General features: G+C 41.6%; 1 protein-coding gene across 1 annotated transcript in view; it reads left to right on the top strand.

Annotated features, from left to right (window-relative positions):
- The window catches only part of FAM135B (family with sequence similarity 135 member B), a gene marked incomplete at both ends in the record, with an annotated part of 143,919 nt that overhangs the window by 103,849 nt on the left and 19,520 nt on the right, over positions 1–20,550 (top strand). The window contains 3 exons of the mRNA XM_080610716.1: positions 7,341–7,494; positions 10,190–10,239; positions 18,399–18,554. Of these exons, the coding sequence (XP_080466842.1) occupies positions 7,341–7,494; positions 10,190–10,239; positions 18,399–18,554 (360 nt within the window). The remainder of the gene's footprint in view (positions 1–7,340; positions 7,495–10,189; positions 10,240–18,398; positions 18,555–20,550) is intronic.

The following is a 20,550-nucleotide window of genomic DNA, read 5'->3' as shown; positions in this document are numbered from 1 at the left end:
TTTTGTAAAAGTGAAAATTATCACTAAATCTGACTCTAAACTCAAATATTTCTTCTACTGCACTTTCGTCCCCGTGGTTCTGACAAAGCAATTAGATTTAAGAGCCAATATAAATGGCAAATTGTATCCTATATTATGAAATGCCAACCTACATTTCCTTACATAACAGATTTAGTGAAAGGCAAAGCATAAATATTTCCATATATTGTCAATCTCTTTACAAATATTGTCCTTTATTGACACTTTTATTTAGTGTAGCTAGTAGAAGCACTCGTAGTGCTTTCTTCCCCTCCAGTTGCAGGGAATGATGAAGGAAATAACAGGAGGAGACAACAGACCAATACCTGCCTCCGAGCCTGGTGTCACCAGCAGAGTTTTGGGGTTTTTGATCACAGGTTGGTGTACATGACACCAGGTCTGCTGGTGACAGACAGAATACGCCGTCTCAAAGGGGAAAAGGACCTTTGAGCAGGAGTTAGTGGCTTCATTGAAAGAGCTTTGAACTAGATTTGAAGGGCAAAGGGATAAAATCAGGTTCCCTAGAGATAAGCCCGAGGGCAGCACACCAATGTTTGAGGGATGATGTGCTAGCAAGGTCCTTCGGTCTGCAGTCTCAGGGCAAGTAGGAGATAGAGGTCTACATGGCATCAAAGATGCAAGGGTTCTAGATGTTAGAAACCATGGAAGTACCTGACAGTGGGTGTCTGTCTGTTCTCCCAAGTAACAAGTGATACAACAAAAGAAAATGCCCTCAGGTTATGCCAGAGGAGGTTTAGATTGGATATTAAGGAAAAATTCTTCCTTGAAAGGGTTGTGTAGCACTGGAACAGGCTGCCACAGCCACACAGCACTGACACAGGCTGCTGTGCCATCATCCCTGGAGATGTTTAAAAGATGTGGTATTTAGGGATATGGTTTAGTTGTGGACTTGCAGTTCTAGGTTAATGGTTGGACACGATGGGTTTTTTCCAACCTCATTCTGTGATTCTATGATTCTAATGTCATAAAAATCAAAGAAAAATATAATATAATGATTTTATTTTTCTTTTATTTTTGAACTTTGGATAATGAACCATCATATCATATACAAGACTAGTAAATCAATACAAGCAAGGCAATTTCTTGAACTGATAGAATACACACATTCAAGTGCATCCTAATCCAATATATCTGTTTATCTTACAAGTTTGGTTCTAGGATTCACTTTGTTTGAGGGAAGGTACTTCATTTTCCCAATTTTTCTTAATTGTTTCTCCCATAAGCATGTTGTCTTCTCATTAGATTAGTGGATATTAGAAGAATGAGAATATATGAGCTGGCTTATGTGGTTGTCAACAATCCCTCAAGAAAGTTCTGTGTTCATACATCTGCTGCTGTCAGATGGAGAACAGAGAGATGTACTGGTCTTCTGCCAGACAGAATCAAGGTTTTCCTATTACATGTGGAGTGCAATCTTTCTGTTAGATAAATATTTAAAATCCCTTTTCTTTCTTGACTGCCCATTTTCACCACATCTTTACTCATTAAATGTCTTGGGGACTTTTCCCTGTCTTTCAAAGAAGGCTAAATTCAGCCACCATTTAGAAAAGTCCCTGGGAGCACTTGCAGAGTGACACACGCACAGACAGCACGATTGAATATGCATTGTTTACTGAGGAAACAAGGCTAAGAAGAAGCAGTATGTCACCACAGAATGGCATCTACAAGTTGGCCACTGTGAACTTCTGTATCTTTGAACTGTCTGGCACAGGGATCCAGAAGTTATTTTCTATTGATGAGTGAATTAATGAAGGGGAATTGGTTTGGGTTTTTTTCCATAGTTTAATGGAAATGTAAATATACGTATATAGACACATGTAGGCATACATACAGGGTTTTATATTGTTTTTTGGTTTGGTGGTATTTTTTTTTCTCATGACATTCTCATTGAAAATACTTTATTTTGAATCCTCAAGGTTCTTTTATCCCTTTGTATTTCATGTCATTTCTGCCATAGGAACTCCTTTGGGGCATAGTTACATCATAAGCTCTTTAAGACAAAGAGAATTTCTGACATGCAACCAGTTTCAGCAAAAGAAATGGGATAAGAATTTGCTCTTCTTCAGTCAGAGGCACCCCCTGCTCAAGCTGTAGATTGTACTTTTTACTTTCACAACATTGATTTGATTAACAAGGATATATCATATCTCCCTCAACATTTATAGCCATGTGTGTCCCTTCACATAAAAAGGAAATATCTATGGGTCTACTATTGGTTTCTCAGCAAGAAATAGAAAACAAAATTAAAGGAGGGAGAGAAACATTGGCTGGTTGGTTGATTGGATTTTTAAACAAACACTTTGCTAATGTAAATGTTTGTGAAACAATTAACAAGCATAGGATAACTGGCATAACATGAGCTGTGTGACGTCACTCCTGGGTCACATGCAGGTTTGCTTTTTGTTCCTTTAATTATGAAATAGAAATGCCTCTCTTTGTCATTTGTGTTCCTACACATGTGAAAGAGTATTCTGCTTGTATCCTTTAGTCATATCCCTAACTACCAAAAATTGTTATCTTTTAATCCTCTTTCATTTTTCAAAATATGATGATGAAGTGTTAACAGTAACGTGTTAACTCAAGCTAATTTCATTTCCAACCACCAAATAACAGGGATTCTCCAGCTTAGAAAACAGTCTGTAAAGTAAGGATGAATAATCTCCTTGTCAGTGAGTTTGAAGCTATAATAAAATTTATGTATTAGGTGACCAATACAGGCATGCAGACAAATGAGCAGACACTGTGCTCTCAGAAACAGCATTCATCTTGGGATGCTGAGATTTATTCCTCTGTTTGAAGCAGATGTCTAGATCTTTGCCAGAAGTAGGAAAGGTAGGCTAGTTCTATCTGCTCATGAAATACTGCTGGAGACTGCAAAACTTGTCTATTTAGTCTGCAATAGCTTTTTAGCATCTTAAAATTCTTGACAAGCAATTTGAATTTCAATCTGAATTGTGAAATGCTGTTTTGAGTTAGATTTAATGTAAAGGATCTAATTTACCAACTATTAGTGCTATTGTTAAACATTGCACATAGTTAACATAGCTTGTGAAATTACTTTAATACAAAACAAATATAATCCACTTACTGTACGTTACAAAGCGTAAAATCCAGTTGGTCCCTTTGATATTAGATGGATATAGTACATTGGAAAAGATACTTACAAATTGTTCTCTGAATTTGTATAATGAATTGGCATGAACCTTATTTAATGCATGTTTGCTTTTCTCAAGTAATTTTCCTTTCTGTTGTTATAAAGGAAAAGTACATTTATAAAGCAATACACTCTAATTATAGGAGAAATCTGTTGACTGAAAAGAGCATTACACAGGAAACTTATTCATTTAAAAGGCTGATTTGTTTAGATTTATTCAGCAGGGATATTGTCAAGAATGTTTATTTTGTTTGAGGTTGTTGATTTTGTAGGCTATTTTACCTGGATGGGTAAATGTCAGATGGACAAGGGACAGTGATGGTCCAGTGTTGCTATCTAGGTTTTCAGAACATGATCTAATTGAACTGAAGCCTTTACATTTCCAAATCTCTAGGTAATTTTTTTTATCTGGCATTTGACTAGGTTTCTCCTTATATCATCCCTCCTCAGTAAACTGAGAAATGGAGAAATTAAGGCTATATGTACATAATTCTGCATGACGGCCTACAAACATATCTTAAGTGATGTTTCCTCCAGCCATAATATGTACACTTTGGTGCTCACCTGACACTTAGGAAAATTAGTCAAAATTAGATGCACAGGAGGTTTCCTGGAATAAGCAAACCTCAGGGAGAACCAAGAGACCTGCCAGGAGTCTGCAGCTTGCACGACAGTGGCTGAGACCTGTCACTACGGCAAGCAGCTCCACTTTGCACAGAAGAGTGTTGTAACTCAACCAGAGAGCAAAGCTATCTACTCAGCAGGAGGCCAAGCCCTCTGTAAGCTCTGCACCCACTATGACTGATGCAGTGCTCAGACAGAACCTCAGTGGGAACACTGTCCTACCCGGTACCAGGCTGCAGGGTGAGCCCTGGTCTTGTGCTGCAGCAGATCAATTCCTGGCTCTGAGCCTTGTCTCACTGGCAGAATTTGGGGCTTCTGATCATGCGTAGGTCTATACAACACCAGACCTGTGGTGACGGATGGGGTACACCTGCCTCAAAGGCGAAAAAAGGATCTTTATGTAGGAGAGCATCAGCAGGGCTCATGGGAAGATATTTAAACTAGGTTTGAAGGGGGAAAGGAGTAAATCAAGCTCACTAGAAATAAGATGAACTTAAAGTTCTCTTGCAACCTAAATGATTCTATGATTCTACTTTCAGTATAATACATTCAGTTTAATGACTCAATCCTGGTTTGTGGACCACAGCAAAAGAAGATTATCTATAGGAGATTAGACAAGGTACTATCTTATCATCCTCCCTATCTCCAGCTTTTCAAATCTTTCACTCATGGGATTAGTTCAGTTTCCGAAGCTGGTAAAGCTTTTCCTTCTCTTGAGGTCACCACTTGTAGGCTTTGGTAATATCTCTGTTGGTAACTTGCTCAACGTAAAAAGGAATCTCATTGCTCAGTTCATCAGGTGGGTCCTGGAAAACCATCTCATTTGGTGGCTGATGGGACAACTTTTTTTTTTTTTTTTTTCCATTGGGGATCTATACAGCTGATATTCTTTCAATTCTCACAGCAAAAAATATTCTTAATGCAAATCATTGCAAAGGCTGCAGTTATCAACATCGTTTGCAGTTGTTTGCATTGCTTTCCTGGCTGCTTCTTTTTCCATTGTGTCCTGGCTTTCTTGATCTATTTTGCCTCTGATGATGTTGGCACAATGGAAGTCATACTTTTCTCTCAGGTCTGTACTGTTAGCTTCTGTGCTGTCATCCGTCTTTGCTATCAGAGTTCCTTCAGATGGTAAGTCTTGAAGCCAGAATTTGCCAGGCATTCATTTGCTTCCAAAATCTTCAGAAGTAGAAAAGGGCAAAAGCCAGAGATACAGACTACTGTTACAGACAGTCTTGGAGAAGGAAATCAGTGCAGATATATTTTACAGCTGTCATAGAAAAATCTGTCAATCTACAAACTAATGAGATTAAAATAACAGTAGACCAAAAGAATTAACTCAAAAAGGTCATGAGAATCCTTTCAAAAGAAACTAATGTGTACTTTTACAATGGATATTACAAGGCCAGGGCAGCCATCATGTTTTGTGCAAGCTGTCAGCTTCAATATGAACTTTTCATCTAATAAGAGTTTTGTCTTAACCAGAAGTTAAACAGCATCTGTCCTCCTGATTCAGGAAACTCAGCTGCTCAATTTGTAGCTGTTTAACAGGTCACAGCCATTGCTGTAGTGGCTGGGACTGCTAGATTTACGGCAGTGTTTTTCCTTAGAATATCATATACTGTGTTGCTGAACTAGATTTGTTAGTATTGTAGTCTGAACCCTTGTTTCAGGCTATAACCTAGGAAATAGGAAATGTCCACCCTTGGCAGTGTTCAAGGCCAGGTTGGATGAGGCCTTGGGTGCCATGGTTTAGTGTGGGGTGTTCCTGCCCATGGCAGGGGGGTTGGAACTAGATGATCTCAAGGTCCTTTCCAACCTTAACTATTCTATGATTCTATGATTCTGAATAGGTGACCCTCAGAATAACTGCATATTATAAGATGCAATTAAAATAGTCAATGTGGAAGGTTTGCGATCTTCAGGCCATCTCAAAGGAAGATATTTCTTGACATTTCTGAGCTTACTGAACAGTGATGGATAAGTTGATTTAGCTGCAGCAGTTTATAATAAAATCATCTGACAGACGCCTGCCCTGCTGGGGTCCTTGCAGATGAGGATGCACAGACCTTAGTTCACATTAGCTTTAACTGCCCCTGAAGTGGCTTTAATAACCACTGTTAGGTCCTGCTCTTCATCCTGCATGTGTGTGGCAAGTTTCAGAAGAAACAGTCCTGTGACAACAGTAATGCCTTTAAATCAGTGAAGGATCAGAGATTCAGAGCTTGGCATCTTCTTTCTGTCACTTTCACTTTCCACCTTGACAAGATGATTTTTCAGATGAGGATGGATGTTCCCTTTAAACAACAAGGTTTCAAAGTCAGTTGCCATTTAATAGAGTTTCATCAGAATGCTTCAGCTTAATGACACAACTTACTCAATGAGTGGCATGGCTTGGACTGTGCCTGTTTGGTACAGCCTTGAATGGTGGCTTTGCAGTGCTGCTTCTCTCATACAATGGTATATTCGAAGCACCTTTCTTTTGCACAGATATTCCTCCCAAAGATATGGGACAGGAAGAGAAATTTGACTTGTCTTTTTTGATTGTACTTGGTCCTGATTCAATGAGTCTACAGTGTAGAATAGGTAGTCAGTTGTCCTATGTTTCCTTCACAATTAATTGGAAGAAGAGCCACAGTTCAGTTCCTTGATTTTAGATGTCCACATTCAACTAACTTGAGACTCTCCATGAAATCCTGGGCAGAAATGACGACTTAATAAATAGTTCTATTTTAAATCTGAGCAGCGCAAATTTCAAATACAAGTAATTTATGCGAGAAGTGATTTATGACAGAAGTTGAAACATTTGATTTATGGTGCTCTAATGCAATCTCGGCTTATGTTCTAAATGTAAATGTGTTGTTTGGGAAATTTTTGTATTAAACATGCTGTGATCTGTCCAATTACATCTCCTCCCACAAGAGATACACTAATCCAGAGACTGATTCTGGAATACAAAGTGGCTTATATTTGTTGACAGGGTATGCATCTACATTTTTTTCACTAATACACATAACAAAGCATACGCAAGTACCATCAAGCTACAACCTGTGCAAAAAGGGATAAGAGGATATGAGGAAAAAGAAAAGCTAATCTAGCCAACTTTATAGTTCTTTCCACCCCCACCTGCTGTAGCAGAGAGGGTTTGTTTTGCCCAGCATTCTCTACATTGTTGGGAGCCATTGGCTCCACAGTGGGACATGTGTGAAGGACAGAGATAGACTTCTGTGTTATATTGCTTGGGATGAGGATCTTTGTAAATGTGACAGCATTGCTGTGAGCTAATAGCTTTGGTATGGCTTGGACAAATGTATCTGTTGAATGAGATACTACTACGACTGCACATCTAGATGGTTAGGTGGATAGGAGGTAGGGGATGGTTAAAACCTCTCTTTGGTGCAAAATACTTGATTAGAAATGAAAGGCTTGCCCACAACTAGAATTTTGTGGAAGCCTCTAGGATAAATGGAGACGGTGAATTTTAATCTCTATATTTTATTTTCTTGATACTTTTGTTACACAGGGCAGCTTTTATGTCCCATCTGAAAACTGTATGCAGCATGCATACAAATGGCATAAAGACCTCTGTCTTCTGCTCTTGAATGCTCAAAGAGGACTTCATATGTATTACACCCTCATAATGAAGGAAATTCCTGATTTACCACAGCTGAAGTTGGGTAAGTGAACAGACACTTAAAATCACTGAATATTTTACTGCTGCATTTTCAATACCCAATTTAATTTAATACAGCAAAATTCTGGGGCTGTTCAGAGTTTTTATAGGACTTTTATCCCCGTTTTCTGATTCGTATTTATTTTGGCACACTGTTAAAGTTGACTGCCTTCTCAGCTTATGCAAATCCTTTTATAGGATGTAGTCTGATGTGTACAGGGTGAATTGTTGATGCATTTGATGAGGGGGTAGAGGGTGAATTGTTGATGCATTTGATGAGAGGTGAATTGTTTTGATACATTTCTCAAAATACTTGCCTTTCAGTGATTTCTGGCCTCAGTTGCTTCCAGTTCTGAATTGCCATGAAATCTGGGGAAGACTTTAGCATATTTATTTCTCTTGAGCAGACATTTTTCAAAAACTGAGAAGAGAAATCTGAAAGGTGATATGACTGTTTCTGAAACATACTCCCTCATTTACAATTTGCGATGTATTTCTTCCTTGCCAATTGCGTATTTGCAACTTGATCTTTAAAATGATTCTGATATTCTTCCCAGTTCAATTGTTTAATAGATTTTTCTGGGTTTGGCAGAAGCTTTTTTTTTTGGCTGGCCAGGCTTATTAAGTCCAATGTTCAAGTGCTGGCTGGCTGGATTTGCAGAATGAAGCACTGTAATTTGTGTTTAGTCATGTTTGCAGTGACAGCATGAACGCTTGTGTAAATGAGATGCATCCCTGACTAATTCCTGCTCTCCCACCTGTTTCTTTGAATTCAAGGAATGTGGCTCATGGTTTCACATCTGTGGGTTTCTGTCTTTGTATTTCTGTGTACAGGTTTTGAAGTTATCAGTTTGTTATGTTGCAGAGGTAATTATGTTAGGAGAGCCCACTGCATCGGCCAGCAGATTTAGAAACAGAGCAAAAAATGTTCTCCAGTTTCATTTTATAGTGCTTGTATACAAGAACTAACAAGGATGATACATTATGCTTTACAGACTTATAGGTTTGATAGCTCCTATTTTCCACTTCACGTCTTGTTTCCCAACATATATTTCCCTTCAAGATAGCCTAAAATTTATAGGGTGGGAAGATCACATACTGTGTTATTCAATCCAGCTATGAGAGGAAAAAAAAGTACAGTTTTTTATTTGCAATTTATGAGCTACAAGACAGAATCCAACATGCAACAGAACTCATGTTTCAGGCATCTTGGTTATCAGACACATATAATAGATGATTTGTGTCTCACCTGGACAGGTTTTGAGGTTGAGAGACAGCAGAATATGTATGGTTGCTAGACCACAACTCAAGAACTACCCCTGAACACGTATTGGCTTTCTAAATACAATTAGCTTGATTTTCAAATGACTACCAGTACTGAAGCAGGCACTTAATTTGCAAAGGTACTTGTTGTAACACATGCAAATTTCCTAAAAGTCTCTTGAGCAGGGTACTTTTTGCATCATTTTACTCACAGTCTGAAAATTTGCTGGAGATTTGGATTTAAAGCTAATTTTTTTGAGGCCTGTTATAAGACTTCGCAAAATTATGGGGTGTAAGATTCACCCAATATGATGAATATAAAGCAGATTTTTATATCTTTCTCCTTACAGTCATTGGGGAGAAACAGACCCATTTAGGGCACTTAAATATCTTTTTGGACAAGTAGTGCTTTCTACCTTGGGATGGCAAGAACTGCATTTTGTGCTTTGCTCATTTTTGTCCACTGACAATGTAAATGACTCATTTGGTTGTAAACATCTATATTGGCCATATTAATCTCATCATAAATTTCTAAAGATAGTTAAGATAAATCCAGGATTACAAATCTCTGCAGAGTTTCTTAATTCTTTTTTTTTTCAGCTCCTTGAGTAGTACCTTAAAAAAAATAATAGCCTAGCTTAGACATTAAAAGTGGAACAACTGTTTCCCAGGTTTTACCAGCTAAGGATGGGTCTTTTCAAGGCTTTATCCATCTCAGTCTGTCCTTTCCTATTCCTTCTTACTATTTAAGAAGAGTCATTTGGGGACTGGCCAGCTGGTTGCTCTGCTTTGCTTCTTTACAGATACCGTCAGAAAGTTCCACATTGCAAAATCAAGCTGCCAAAGTTGGAGAGTTGATTTATGTCCTCTGCCTCAGAGTCTATGGTGCATTTAAAGTGAAGTGTCCCTGTGACGGATTCTCTCAGGACTACATCAAAGCACTGCTGTTTGCTGTAGGGGTGGAGAGGTGCTTTGCACTCCTCAAGGCAGTACACAGATGCCCAATTTTTACTAGTCAGACATCTGCTATCACTTACACAGTCTTGTGCAGCACAATAGGGAGAACTTTCTTGTACATCATTTGCAATGGTGAGACTTCGCATTTGGTACTGGAGTTTTCTATAAATACCAAAAGCTAATAAACAAACTTCTAGTAAAAGAGAGCGTAGACAACGAAAAGCTGAATTCTGTTGGGTTTGTCCTGATAACAGCATTCCAGAGCTTCTGCAGGTTTAGTGGTCCAGGATACATGAACAAAAGTTGTGCCCTCACCTGCACCAGGATAAGGTGGGTTATGGAGTGACCCAATCCAAATTCTTCTGTTGGGGAAGAATATGGAATGACCTTTTTCTCGCATGAAATAAATGGCACAGCATTAACATTTCACATCTACTGTTCTTAACCCTGATCTTTTTCTTTGTGTTTTTTTTCCCTAGAGGAGTTATCTGTGGAAGAGACATTATCTCAGCTTTGTACGGAGTTGCAGGTATTTTCTTCAGCAGAATCTGTCCATACATTTTTCAGCTTCATTTTTCAAGTGCACTGAGGCAGTCCAGTCATGTATCAGAGCAAGGAGAAAAGGAATTTGGTTCCATTTGTTCAAGTTTGTTGAAGGTTTCTCTTCTATCAACAATTTCACATAATTTGTATTACTCACAAGATGTTTCTGTTACTTTTAACAAGTCACCAGCTGGATTGCTTTAACATCCTTCAGTGAGTCTAGCCCTGAGATTCAGATATGCAGAGAAAAATATATTTGGGGGTAGGTTGCAATTGCAGCTTTTATGCTGACAAGAGAAAAGATACTTTGCCAGGTTGTACAGCCATATTGCTTCACATAAAAACTCCTAAATGTGTCAGAGGGCTCATGGGAGGAAAAAAAGTGATTTAGGCACAGAAGTATTGGAACTACTTTCTTAAACTTAATTCTGCTATACTTATTTCAAGTGAGACGCAGGCAAGTCGTCAAGGGTGCCAGAAAGAAATGCAAGCGTCAGCTGATCATTGGGGAAAATGCTTTATTATCAGAGATTTAATAGATTTGATTTGCTTGGTCTATTAGCAGCAGGGACAGCATAGGGAAGAATGACAAAATAACAATCAATTAACATAGGGAAGCTAAAGCCAAACCAAACTGGACATACATTCACACTCCAGTTATGATCAGTGGGCTGATGTTTGTCAACCATGGGTGAAAAATGCTTGAAATGGTAAATTTCTTAATTTTAAGTCATGACTTAGATACGTTTGGAAGAAATCTGATTTTATATAAATTTAATTTAGAGAAACATTGGTTATTTGGCTCAGGTTTACTAGATTTTGAAGCTCAAATGCTATAGATCAGACAATACAATCTAGAGTCTCCTTTGGACCTATTTTCAATGAGTCTGGGGATGTCCAAATTGGCTTGGCATATATCAGAAAATGCCAGCATTAATTTCACTGTGTTTTTCTAACTCCTGTCCCATTCTTGCTCTTCCCAAAAGCTTATTGACTTTTTTTGCATGGCAATATTAGTAAAGCCAGACTACTCCGTTGTTTGCAAGCTGATGGAAACAGCATAGCAACAGATAGGTGAATACAACAGCTAGAACAGCTGATTCTCTGGAGTGTTCTAAAGCCTTTTGTTTTCCTCTACGCTGTGAAAATGTATTTGCTTAGCATCCTGGAATGATAGATTTCTATCCATCTCTGCATAATTTGATTATAAAGACAGTGATTTCAAGGAGACATAAGTGTTGAGATCTTCTACAATGTTGATGGGACATAGTTGCAACATTGACCACTGCTGCAGTAAAAGCACTGAAGTCATATGTACCTCCTTATGGTGGGGAGATTAGTACTGACAATGCTCTCCAAGTATTTTGCCTCTAAGAGTATGTGAACTGAAACCATTTCTTTTCAGCAGAACATATGAAAACCAGTCATTTATAAAGGAAGAAAATGTTATTAAAAAACACAGAAACAGAAGCCTGTGGGGTTAGTCTCCATTGCGTTACCAGAGGCAGGTCCATTTTAAAAATCAAATGCAAACAAAAGAAGGAAAAAAACTGAGTTTAACCTGCCATAGCTTTGTATTCAACTCACGAACACAGCAAATATTCAATGCAGGAGAAAGTGGAAGGGAACTATTTTTTTGATTGTGATTGATTTGTAAATAAAGGAGAAAAATAACTCCTCAAAAGAAACCCTGTTGATCTGCTTTGCACGACAGCATTGTTAAAGCCAGACTGCCCTGAGTGAGGCTTTAAAAGTGCAGTCACAGGTAACAGCCCAGCAGCAGGTATGTGAATGGAGTAGCCAGGATCACATTTGGTGACATTTTTAATTGCTGGCTTTTCCTTTGAGGAACTGAGTCTCTGGGGTTTGACTTAAATCAAGTGTGGCTAAGCTCTTGTCATGTGTGTGGCGGCTCAGAAAGAGTCACGCACTTAGAAGAAGGCATCACTGGTTTAGTGAGAGGTGTTCCTGCCCATAGCAGGGGGGTTGGAACTAGATGATCTTAAGGTCCTTTCCAACCCTAACTATTCTATGATTCTATGATTCTATGATTCTATGATTCTATGATTCTATGATTCCATGATTCCTTCCTTCCTTCCTTCCTTCCTTCCTTCCTTCCTTCCTTCCTTCCTTCCTTCCTTCCTTCCTTCCTTCCTTCCTTCCTTCCTTCCTTCCTTCCTTCCTTCCTTCCTTCCTTCCTTCCTTCCTTCCTTCCTCCCTCCCTCCCTCCCTCCCTCCCTCCCCCCCTCTTTCCCTCCTTCCCTCCTTCCCTCCTTCCCTCCTTCCCTCCTTCCCTTCCTTCCTCCCTTTCTCCATCCCTCCTCCCTTCATTCCTTCCCTCCTTCCCACCTTCCTTCCCTCCTTCCTTTCCCTTTTTCAAAACTAGGAAAATAGCCATATACACCTATTCCTAATATTGCTTATATGAATAATGCATCTTCTTTGAAGCCTGTGTAAGAGGTGTTTTACTGACTAAATAAAAAATAATAATAATTAAAAAAAATTGGCATACATAACATAAAATTGGGTGCAGTAAATATAGTAGTGCCCTGACTCTGCAAAGGCAAATGTTTGGGCAGGATCTTTTGTCTCCCAGTAGTATCCCTCTGATTTTTCCAATACTTGAATGGGTACTGGAGATTGTGTCATTTTTGGAGAAGTCTTTAAAACAGAATAGCACCCAAACAAGGTAAACTCGGTGACAATATCTGCATTATCCACACACACACTTTCTCTGTTTCTCTCTCTCTCACACAGACAATTTGCTTTTAGCCATGGCTTAGTTTGCAGGGTCACCGATCTACTTGCATAATAAAAGGTGAAAAATAAGCAGGCTTTCAGCTAGACTGCAGTTCTAACCAAAAAAAAAGATGTGGCCAAGAACTGATAAGTGATTCTTCTGGTGCTATTTAGGGAGTATTTCTTGTAGTATTTCCAGGTTCATAGAAGCAGGTGAACCCTAGGAACAGATGAAGCTCAGTTCTGTACTTTTTTGTGCCAAAACATGCGAGTAAAATGTTTGTCTCATGCTAAAGAAATTGTGAAACCAGGGAGATGGATACGCAGAGGCTTTGCTTCTGACATGCATTTCCTGAGCTGCAGAGCTGTAGCTGAGAATTGAAGCCTAGATCTGGATGGCACAGAGAGCTCCAGCATGTCCTGGTGTGGGAGTGAAGCAGCAGCAGACTCTGGGATGTCTGTTTTCATCATGTGTTGAGGACACAGTGTTTTGGCTTTGGGTTTGTTCATTGCCCCCCAAATCGCCAATCTGGCATCCTAGTCTGACATGGGTGAGAAAGCTTTTGCTAGCAAAAAGATGACGGGCCGCGGTTTATTTCAGAGCATCCAGCACCATCTGGTGGATGATTTGGAACCCACTGTCTTTATTTGGGTTTCTTTTCCCTGGTTGCTACATCTCACAATATCACAGTATGTTAGAGATTGGAAGGGACCTCAAGAGATCATCTAGTCCAATCCCCCTGCCAGAGCAGGAACACCTAGATAAGGTTACACAGGAATGTGTCCAGGCGGGTTTTGAATGTCTCCAGAGAAGGAGACTCCACAACCTCCCTGGGCAGCCTGTTCCAGTGTTCTGTCACCCTCACTGAGAAGAAGTTTCTTCTCAAGTTTAAGTGGAACCTCTTGTGTTCCAGTTTGTACCCATTACCCCTTGTCCTATCATTGTTTGCCATTGAGAAGAGCCTGGCTCCATCCTCATGACACTCCCCCTTTATATATTTATATACACTAATAAGGTCCCCCCGCAGTCTCCTCTTCTCCAAACTATAGAGACCCAGCTCCCTCAGCCTTTCCTCATAAGGGAGATGCTCCACTCCCTTAATCATCTTAGTTGCCCTGCGCTGGACTCTCACAGTATCACACACAGTATCACAGTATGTTAGAGATTGGAAGGGACCTCAAGAGATCATCTAGTCCAATCCCCCTGCCAGAGCAGGAACACCTAGATAAGGTTACACAGGAATGTGTCCAGGCGGGTTTTGAATGTCTCCAAAGAAGGAGACTCCACAACCTCCCTGGGCAGCCTGTTCCAGTGTTCTGTCACCCTCACTGAGAAGAAGTTTCTTCTCAAGTTTAAGTGGAACCTCTTGTGTTCCAGTTTATACCCATTACCCCTTGTCTTATCATAGTTTGCCATTGAGAAGAGCCTGGCTCCATCCTCATGACACTCCCCCTTTATATATTTATATACACTAATAAGGTCCCCCCGCAGTCTCCTCTTCTCCAAACTATAGAGACCCAGCTCCCTCAGCCTTTCCTCATAAGGGAGATGCTCCACTCCCTTAATCATCTTTGTCGCCCTGCGCTGGACTCTCTCCAGCAGGTCCCTGTCCTTCTTGAACTGAGGGGCCCAGAACTGGACACAATATTCCAGATGCGGTCTCACCAGGGCCGAGTAGAGGGGAAGGAGGACCTCTCTCGACCTACTGACCACCCCCCTTCTAATACACCCCAGGATGCCATTGGCCTTCCTGGCCACAAGGGCACAGTGTTGGCTCATGGTCATCCTGCTGTCCACTAGGACCCCCAGGTCCCTCTCCCCTACACTACTCTCTAACAGGTCGTTCCCCAACCTATACTGGAACCTGGGGTTGTTCCTGCCCAGATGCAGGACTCTACACTTTCCCTTGTTATATTTCATCAAGTTTCTCCCTGCCCAACTCTCCAGCCTGTCCAGGTCCCGCTGGATGGCAGCACAGCCTTCTGGCGTGTCAGCCACTCCTCCCAGCTTAGTGTCATCAGCAAACTTGCTGACAGTACACTCAATTCCCTCATCTAAATCATTGATGAATATATTAAATAATACTGGTCCCAATACTGACCCTTGAGGCACTCCACTAGATACAGGCCTCCAACTGGACTCCGCCCCATAGACTACAACTCTCTGGCTTCTGTCCTTCAGCCAGTTCGCAGTCCATCTCACTACCTGATCATCCAGGCCACACTTCCTCAATTTAGCTATGAGCATGCTGTGGGAGACTGTGTCAAATGCTTTGCTGAAGTCAAGGTAGACCACATCCACCGCTCTGCCATCATCCATCCACAATGTTATTTCCTCATAAAAGGCTAGGAGGTTGGTCAAGCATGACTTCCCCTTGGTAAAGCCATGTTGACTGCCCTTCATAACCCTCTTATCCTTGACATGCCTTAAGATGGCATCAAGGATAAGGTGTTCCATCACTTTCCCAGGGATGGAGGTGAGGCTGACCGGTCTATAGTTACCCGCTCAGCTCTTGAGCTTGGAATAAGCAATCCTTGAATGCCAACCAACTATCTTGGGCCCCTTTACCTTCAAGCAGCCTTGCCCATGGGACTTCCCCTAGCAATTGCCTGAAAAGGCCAAAGTTTGCCCTGCTGAAGTCCAGGGTTGCAATTCTACTTGCTATTGTACTGGTCCTACCACACAAGATCCTGAATTCCACCATCTCGTGGTCGCTGCAACCAAGGCAGCCCTCAACCCTTACTGCTTCGACCAGCCCCTCCTTGTTAGTGAGGATGAGATCCAGCAGCGCTCCTCTCCTGGTTGGCTGATCCACCATTTGCATGAGGAAGTTATCATCCATACACTGGAGGAACCTCCAGCAGTTCCCTGCCCTTCTTGAACTGAGGGGCCCAGAACTGGACACAGTATTCCAGATGCGGTCTCACCAGGGCAGAGTAGAGGGGAAGGAGGACCTCTCTCGACCTACTGACCACCCCCCTTCTAATACACCCCAGGATGCCATTGGCCTTCTTGGCCACAAGGGCACAGTGTTGGCTCATGGTCATCCTGCCATCCACTAGGACCCCCAGGTCCCTCTCCCCTACACTACTCTCTAACAGGTCGTTCCCCAACCTATATTGGAACCTGGGGTTGTTCCTGCCCAGATGCAGAACTCTACACTTTCCCTTGTTATATTTCATCAAGTTTCTCCCTGCCCAACTCTCCAGCCTGTCCAGGTCTCACTGGATGGCAGCACAGCCTTCTGGCGTGTCAGCCACTCCTCCCAGCTTAGTGTCATCAGCAAACTTGCTGACAGTACACTCAATTCCCTCATCTAAATCATTGATGAATATATTAAATAATACTGGTCCCAGTACGGACCCTTGAGGCACTCCACTAGATACAGGCCTCCAACTGGACTCCGCCCCATAGACTACAACTCTCTGGCTTCTGTCCTTCAGCCAGTTCACAGTCCATCTCACTACCTGATCATTCAGGCCACACTTCCTCAATTTAGCTATGAGGATGCTGTGGGAGACTGTGTCAAATACTTTGCTGAAGTCAAGGTAGACCACGTCCACCACTCTGCCATCATCCATCCACAATGTTATTTCCTCATAAAAGGCTAGGAGGTTGGTCAAGCATGACTTCCCCTTGGTAAAGCCATGTTGACTGCCCCTCATAACCCTCTTATCCTTGACATGCCTTAAGATGGCATCAAGGATAAGGTGTTCCATCACTTTCCCAGGGATGGAGGTGAGGCTGACCGGTCTATAGTTACCCGGGTCCTCCTTCTTGCCCTTTTTGAAGACTGGAGTGACATTTGCTTTCCTCCAGTCCTCAGGCACCTCTCCCGTTTCCCAAGACTTGGTAAAGATGATGGAGAGTGGTCTAGCAATGACTTCCGCCAGTTCCCTCAGCACCCGCGGGTGCATCCCATCTGGACCCATGGATTTATGGATGTCCAGATTGCTCAACTGGTCTCTAACCCATTCCTCATGGACTAAGGCAAACCGCTCCAGTGACCTGACTTCATCTGAGGTCTCAGGAGTACAGGGCTCTTCAGGACTGCCTCCAGCAGAGTAGACAGAGACAAAGAAGGCATTCAATAACTCTGCCATCTCTGTATCTTCTGTCACCAGGGCACCCATCCCATTCACCAGTGGGCCAACCTTGCCTCTGGTGTTAGTTTTATCAGCTATGTATTTGAGAAAGCTCTTTCTGTTGTCCTTGACCCCTCTGGCCAGATTTAATTCTAAGGAGGCCTTAGCCATCCTAGCTGCCTTCCTACATCCTCTAGCAGCAGCCTTATATTCCTCCCGAGTGGCCAGCCCCTCCTTCCATGACCTATAAACTCTTCTCTTCCACTTGAGCATACCCAGCAGTTCCTTATTCAGCCACGCAGGTCTCCTGGCCCTCTTCCTTGACTTCCTACGTGTCGGGATGCTCAGCTCTTGAGCTTGGAATAAGCAATTCTTGAATGCCAACCAACTATCTTGGGCCCCTTTACCTTCAAGCAGCCTTGCCCATGGGACTTCCCCTAGCAATTGCTTGAAAAGGCCAAAGTTTGCCCTGCTAAAGTCCAGGGTTGCAATTCTACTTGCTATTGTACTGGCCCTACCACACAAGATCCTGAATTCCACCATCTTGTGGTCGCTGCAACCAAGGCAGCCCTCAACCTTTACTGCTTCGACCAGACCCTCCTTGTTAGTGAGGATGAGATCCAGCAGCGCTCCTCTCCTGGTTGGCTGATCCACCATTTGGATGAGGAAGTTATCCTCCATACACTGGAGGAACCTCCTGGACTGTGGCTGGGTTGCTGAGTAGTCCTTCCAGCAAACATCAGGGAAGTTAAAATCCCCCACGACAACCATGGCCTGTGACTGTGAGGCCGCTCTCAGCTGCCTGTAGAAGGCCTCGTCAACTTCCTCACCCTGATCTGGTGGCCTGTAACAGACACACACAACAGTATCACCCCTGCCAGCCTGCCCCTTAATTCTCACCCACAGACTCTCAACTCGCTCGTCCCCTGTCCCTGGACAGAGCTCAGTACATTGCAGCTGCTCTCGCACATAAAGAGCAACCCCACCACCCCGCCTGGCTGGCCTGTCTTTCCTGAAAAGGACATAGCCCTCCATGAGTATATACATCTGCAGTAAAGTCTCCACAAACATTGAGGCTGTTCCTACTTCTTGCTCTCCAGTTGTGTAGATGAGACCCTTTATACTAAAATATATGTCTTTTAAAGAGTAAAAGCAAAAGTCTCACCAGCTTTATTTGGGGTAAAATAACTGAAAATGGTTGCTTTAATTATAATTCTAAATCAAGTGGGATTTTTTTGTTGTTTCCTAAAAGGCAAACATGCAAACTGATTTTCCTTCATGAAACTGTCTTGATCTCAAAATGTCCTTTCTTTCCTCCAGCTGCTGAGCAATCCAGAGAAGATAGCAGAACAGATAAGCAAGGACCTCGCCTGGCTTTGCTCTCACCTCCTGGCCCTGTGGACCCAGTTCCTGGAGGTGGCAACTCTCCATCCAGAAGTCACAGCTTATCTGACTCAGGAACATCATATGCTAAGGGTAATGTTAAGAAGTTTAAAGCAAGTTCAATAATGGTAACCTCCTAATAAACATGAATGATTTATCAGGATATAAATTTCCAATACAGTTCTGCCAGTATGGGTATTTTATTGAAATGGGGTGAGCAGGACAAGAGGTGAAGCCCAGGATTTGAAATTACAGATTTCAGTTTCTGGAATGAGGGCTGTTAATTTTATGGTACTCAGGATCCTGTGTAAAGTGGTTGCACTTGGAATATCAGAAGCAGAAATGGAACAGGAGTTGGGTGGGAAGAGGTAGGTATTGCCTGTACTTGCTAGATATACATAAGTCATAAATATTTGTTTTAAAAAGCACAAGCGTCACAAAGACAAATAACCAAAAAGATGATTTTATCTCAACTTCTTTCACAAAACTACCATGAAGTATATAAATTTGCTCTCTTCAGTATGTGTATATGTAATATATATATAACTAGTTCTTGCCTTTCTCTTAGTAATGTGCACACAACAAAATATTAATATTGTTCATGTGGAAACTGCTTCTTGTACTTGATAATAAAGGCACAAAATCACTCATCTTTCAAGCTGACTTTGTCAGATCAGCTTATCTAATTAGTTCAGCAAGTTCAGTGTCTTCTATTAGGACATTCTTGGTTATTGACCAGACATCAGTTTGGGACGTCACCTGAGCTGACCTCATAATCTGATCTAAGCATTAGAGTTGGGACAGACAGAAAGGGTAGGACTCACCTTGTTTAAATTTAGGAGTCCACAGTGTAGGTATTGATAGCTTATGATCTGGTTCTTGTCAAAGTCAGTGGAGGTCCATTTACTATCCAGAGTGACCAGAACAACTCTCCAGTTGTTCTCCACAAGAGCATGGTTTAGCTTGCAAAAAGGAGGCATAAAATTCAGGAGGAGATGACTGAGCAACTGATGCTAAGACTCTACTCTTTAGTTTGACCAGGTCATCCTTGACTCTGAGAAGACATGGGCAGCTTTCAGCCAAAGGACCCAACTCTGTATGCTCCAAGCTCCAGCAACGTGAATCCATGCTGGAAACCATGCTGGTTGATGCCAACTGCCTGCTCAGTCTTTAGCAAATTACATGCCTTTGTGTGCTTCACTTCCTCCCCATACAAACTCCATGTAATTACACTTTCCCAGGTCTGGAAAACAGTTTGAGGGCCCCAGATGAAAAGTCATACTATAATACCCAGTGTTTTTGAAGGGATGTTGGTCCTTTTATTAGAAAGGCTGTTTGTTAAAGCACAGTTGGGATTTAGGGAGATGCTGAGATGCTCTGACATACACTTTTCACCGCCATTTTCTGACGCTGTAACTGAGGTCATTTTTGCAAATATTATTAGTAACGTATGGGCTGCAGTTTAATATCTGAGTACATTCGACGGCATATTATGCTTGATTCATTTAAACTCAAAGCTTATTCCAGGGTAGATAGCAGCACTGATTTTTTTATAGCTTATTTCACACTCTGTGCTCTGCCAGCCACTTCAAAGCTGTAGCTTTTTTATAATTGATTATCCAACACTGAACAAACCTAATGTCCATGAAGAGATTTAAAGAGCTCTCAATGTAAGTATCATGACATAGGCAGGTGTGTTTCTACCATGGGAAGGCTGATATATAAGACTTGCTTTACTTCTTGGGTGTCGCTGTGGAGGTATCCATAGAAAAGATGACCAATTATAAATTGTTCTAATTTAGTAATTCGTTATGCTACTGCTATATGGTTTGCACAGTGGGAAAGAAAAATCTTCCTTCTCCACTTTAAGAGTACAAGGGAATATGGTAAATTTAACAGCTTTTAGAAAAGTAGAAGATGAATTTAAGCAAATCTTGATTTACTGTCAAGGAGCACTTCTTCCCTTCCGGCAAAATATGCAATGACACTAGCAGCTTTGTGCTAGACAGGAAAGTGAAGCAGAACTGAGATCTTTGTTTTTTTCTGTACCAGAGTGATGTAACACAGACAGAGGATACTAAGGAGTCGT

This window comes from Psittacula echo (assembly GCF_963264785.1).
Source record: "Psittacula echo genome assembly, chromosome: 2".
In the NCBI taxonomy this organism is placed as follows: Eukaryota; Metazoa; Chordata; class Aves; order Psittaciformes; family Psittacidae; genus Psittacula; species Psittacula echo.
Note: the sequence above shows the minus strand (reverse complement) of the source record. Positions and strands in the feature narration are given on the sequence as shown.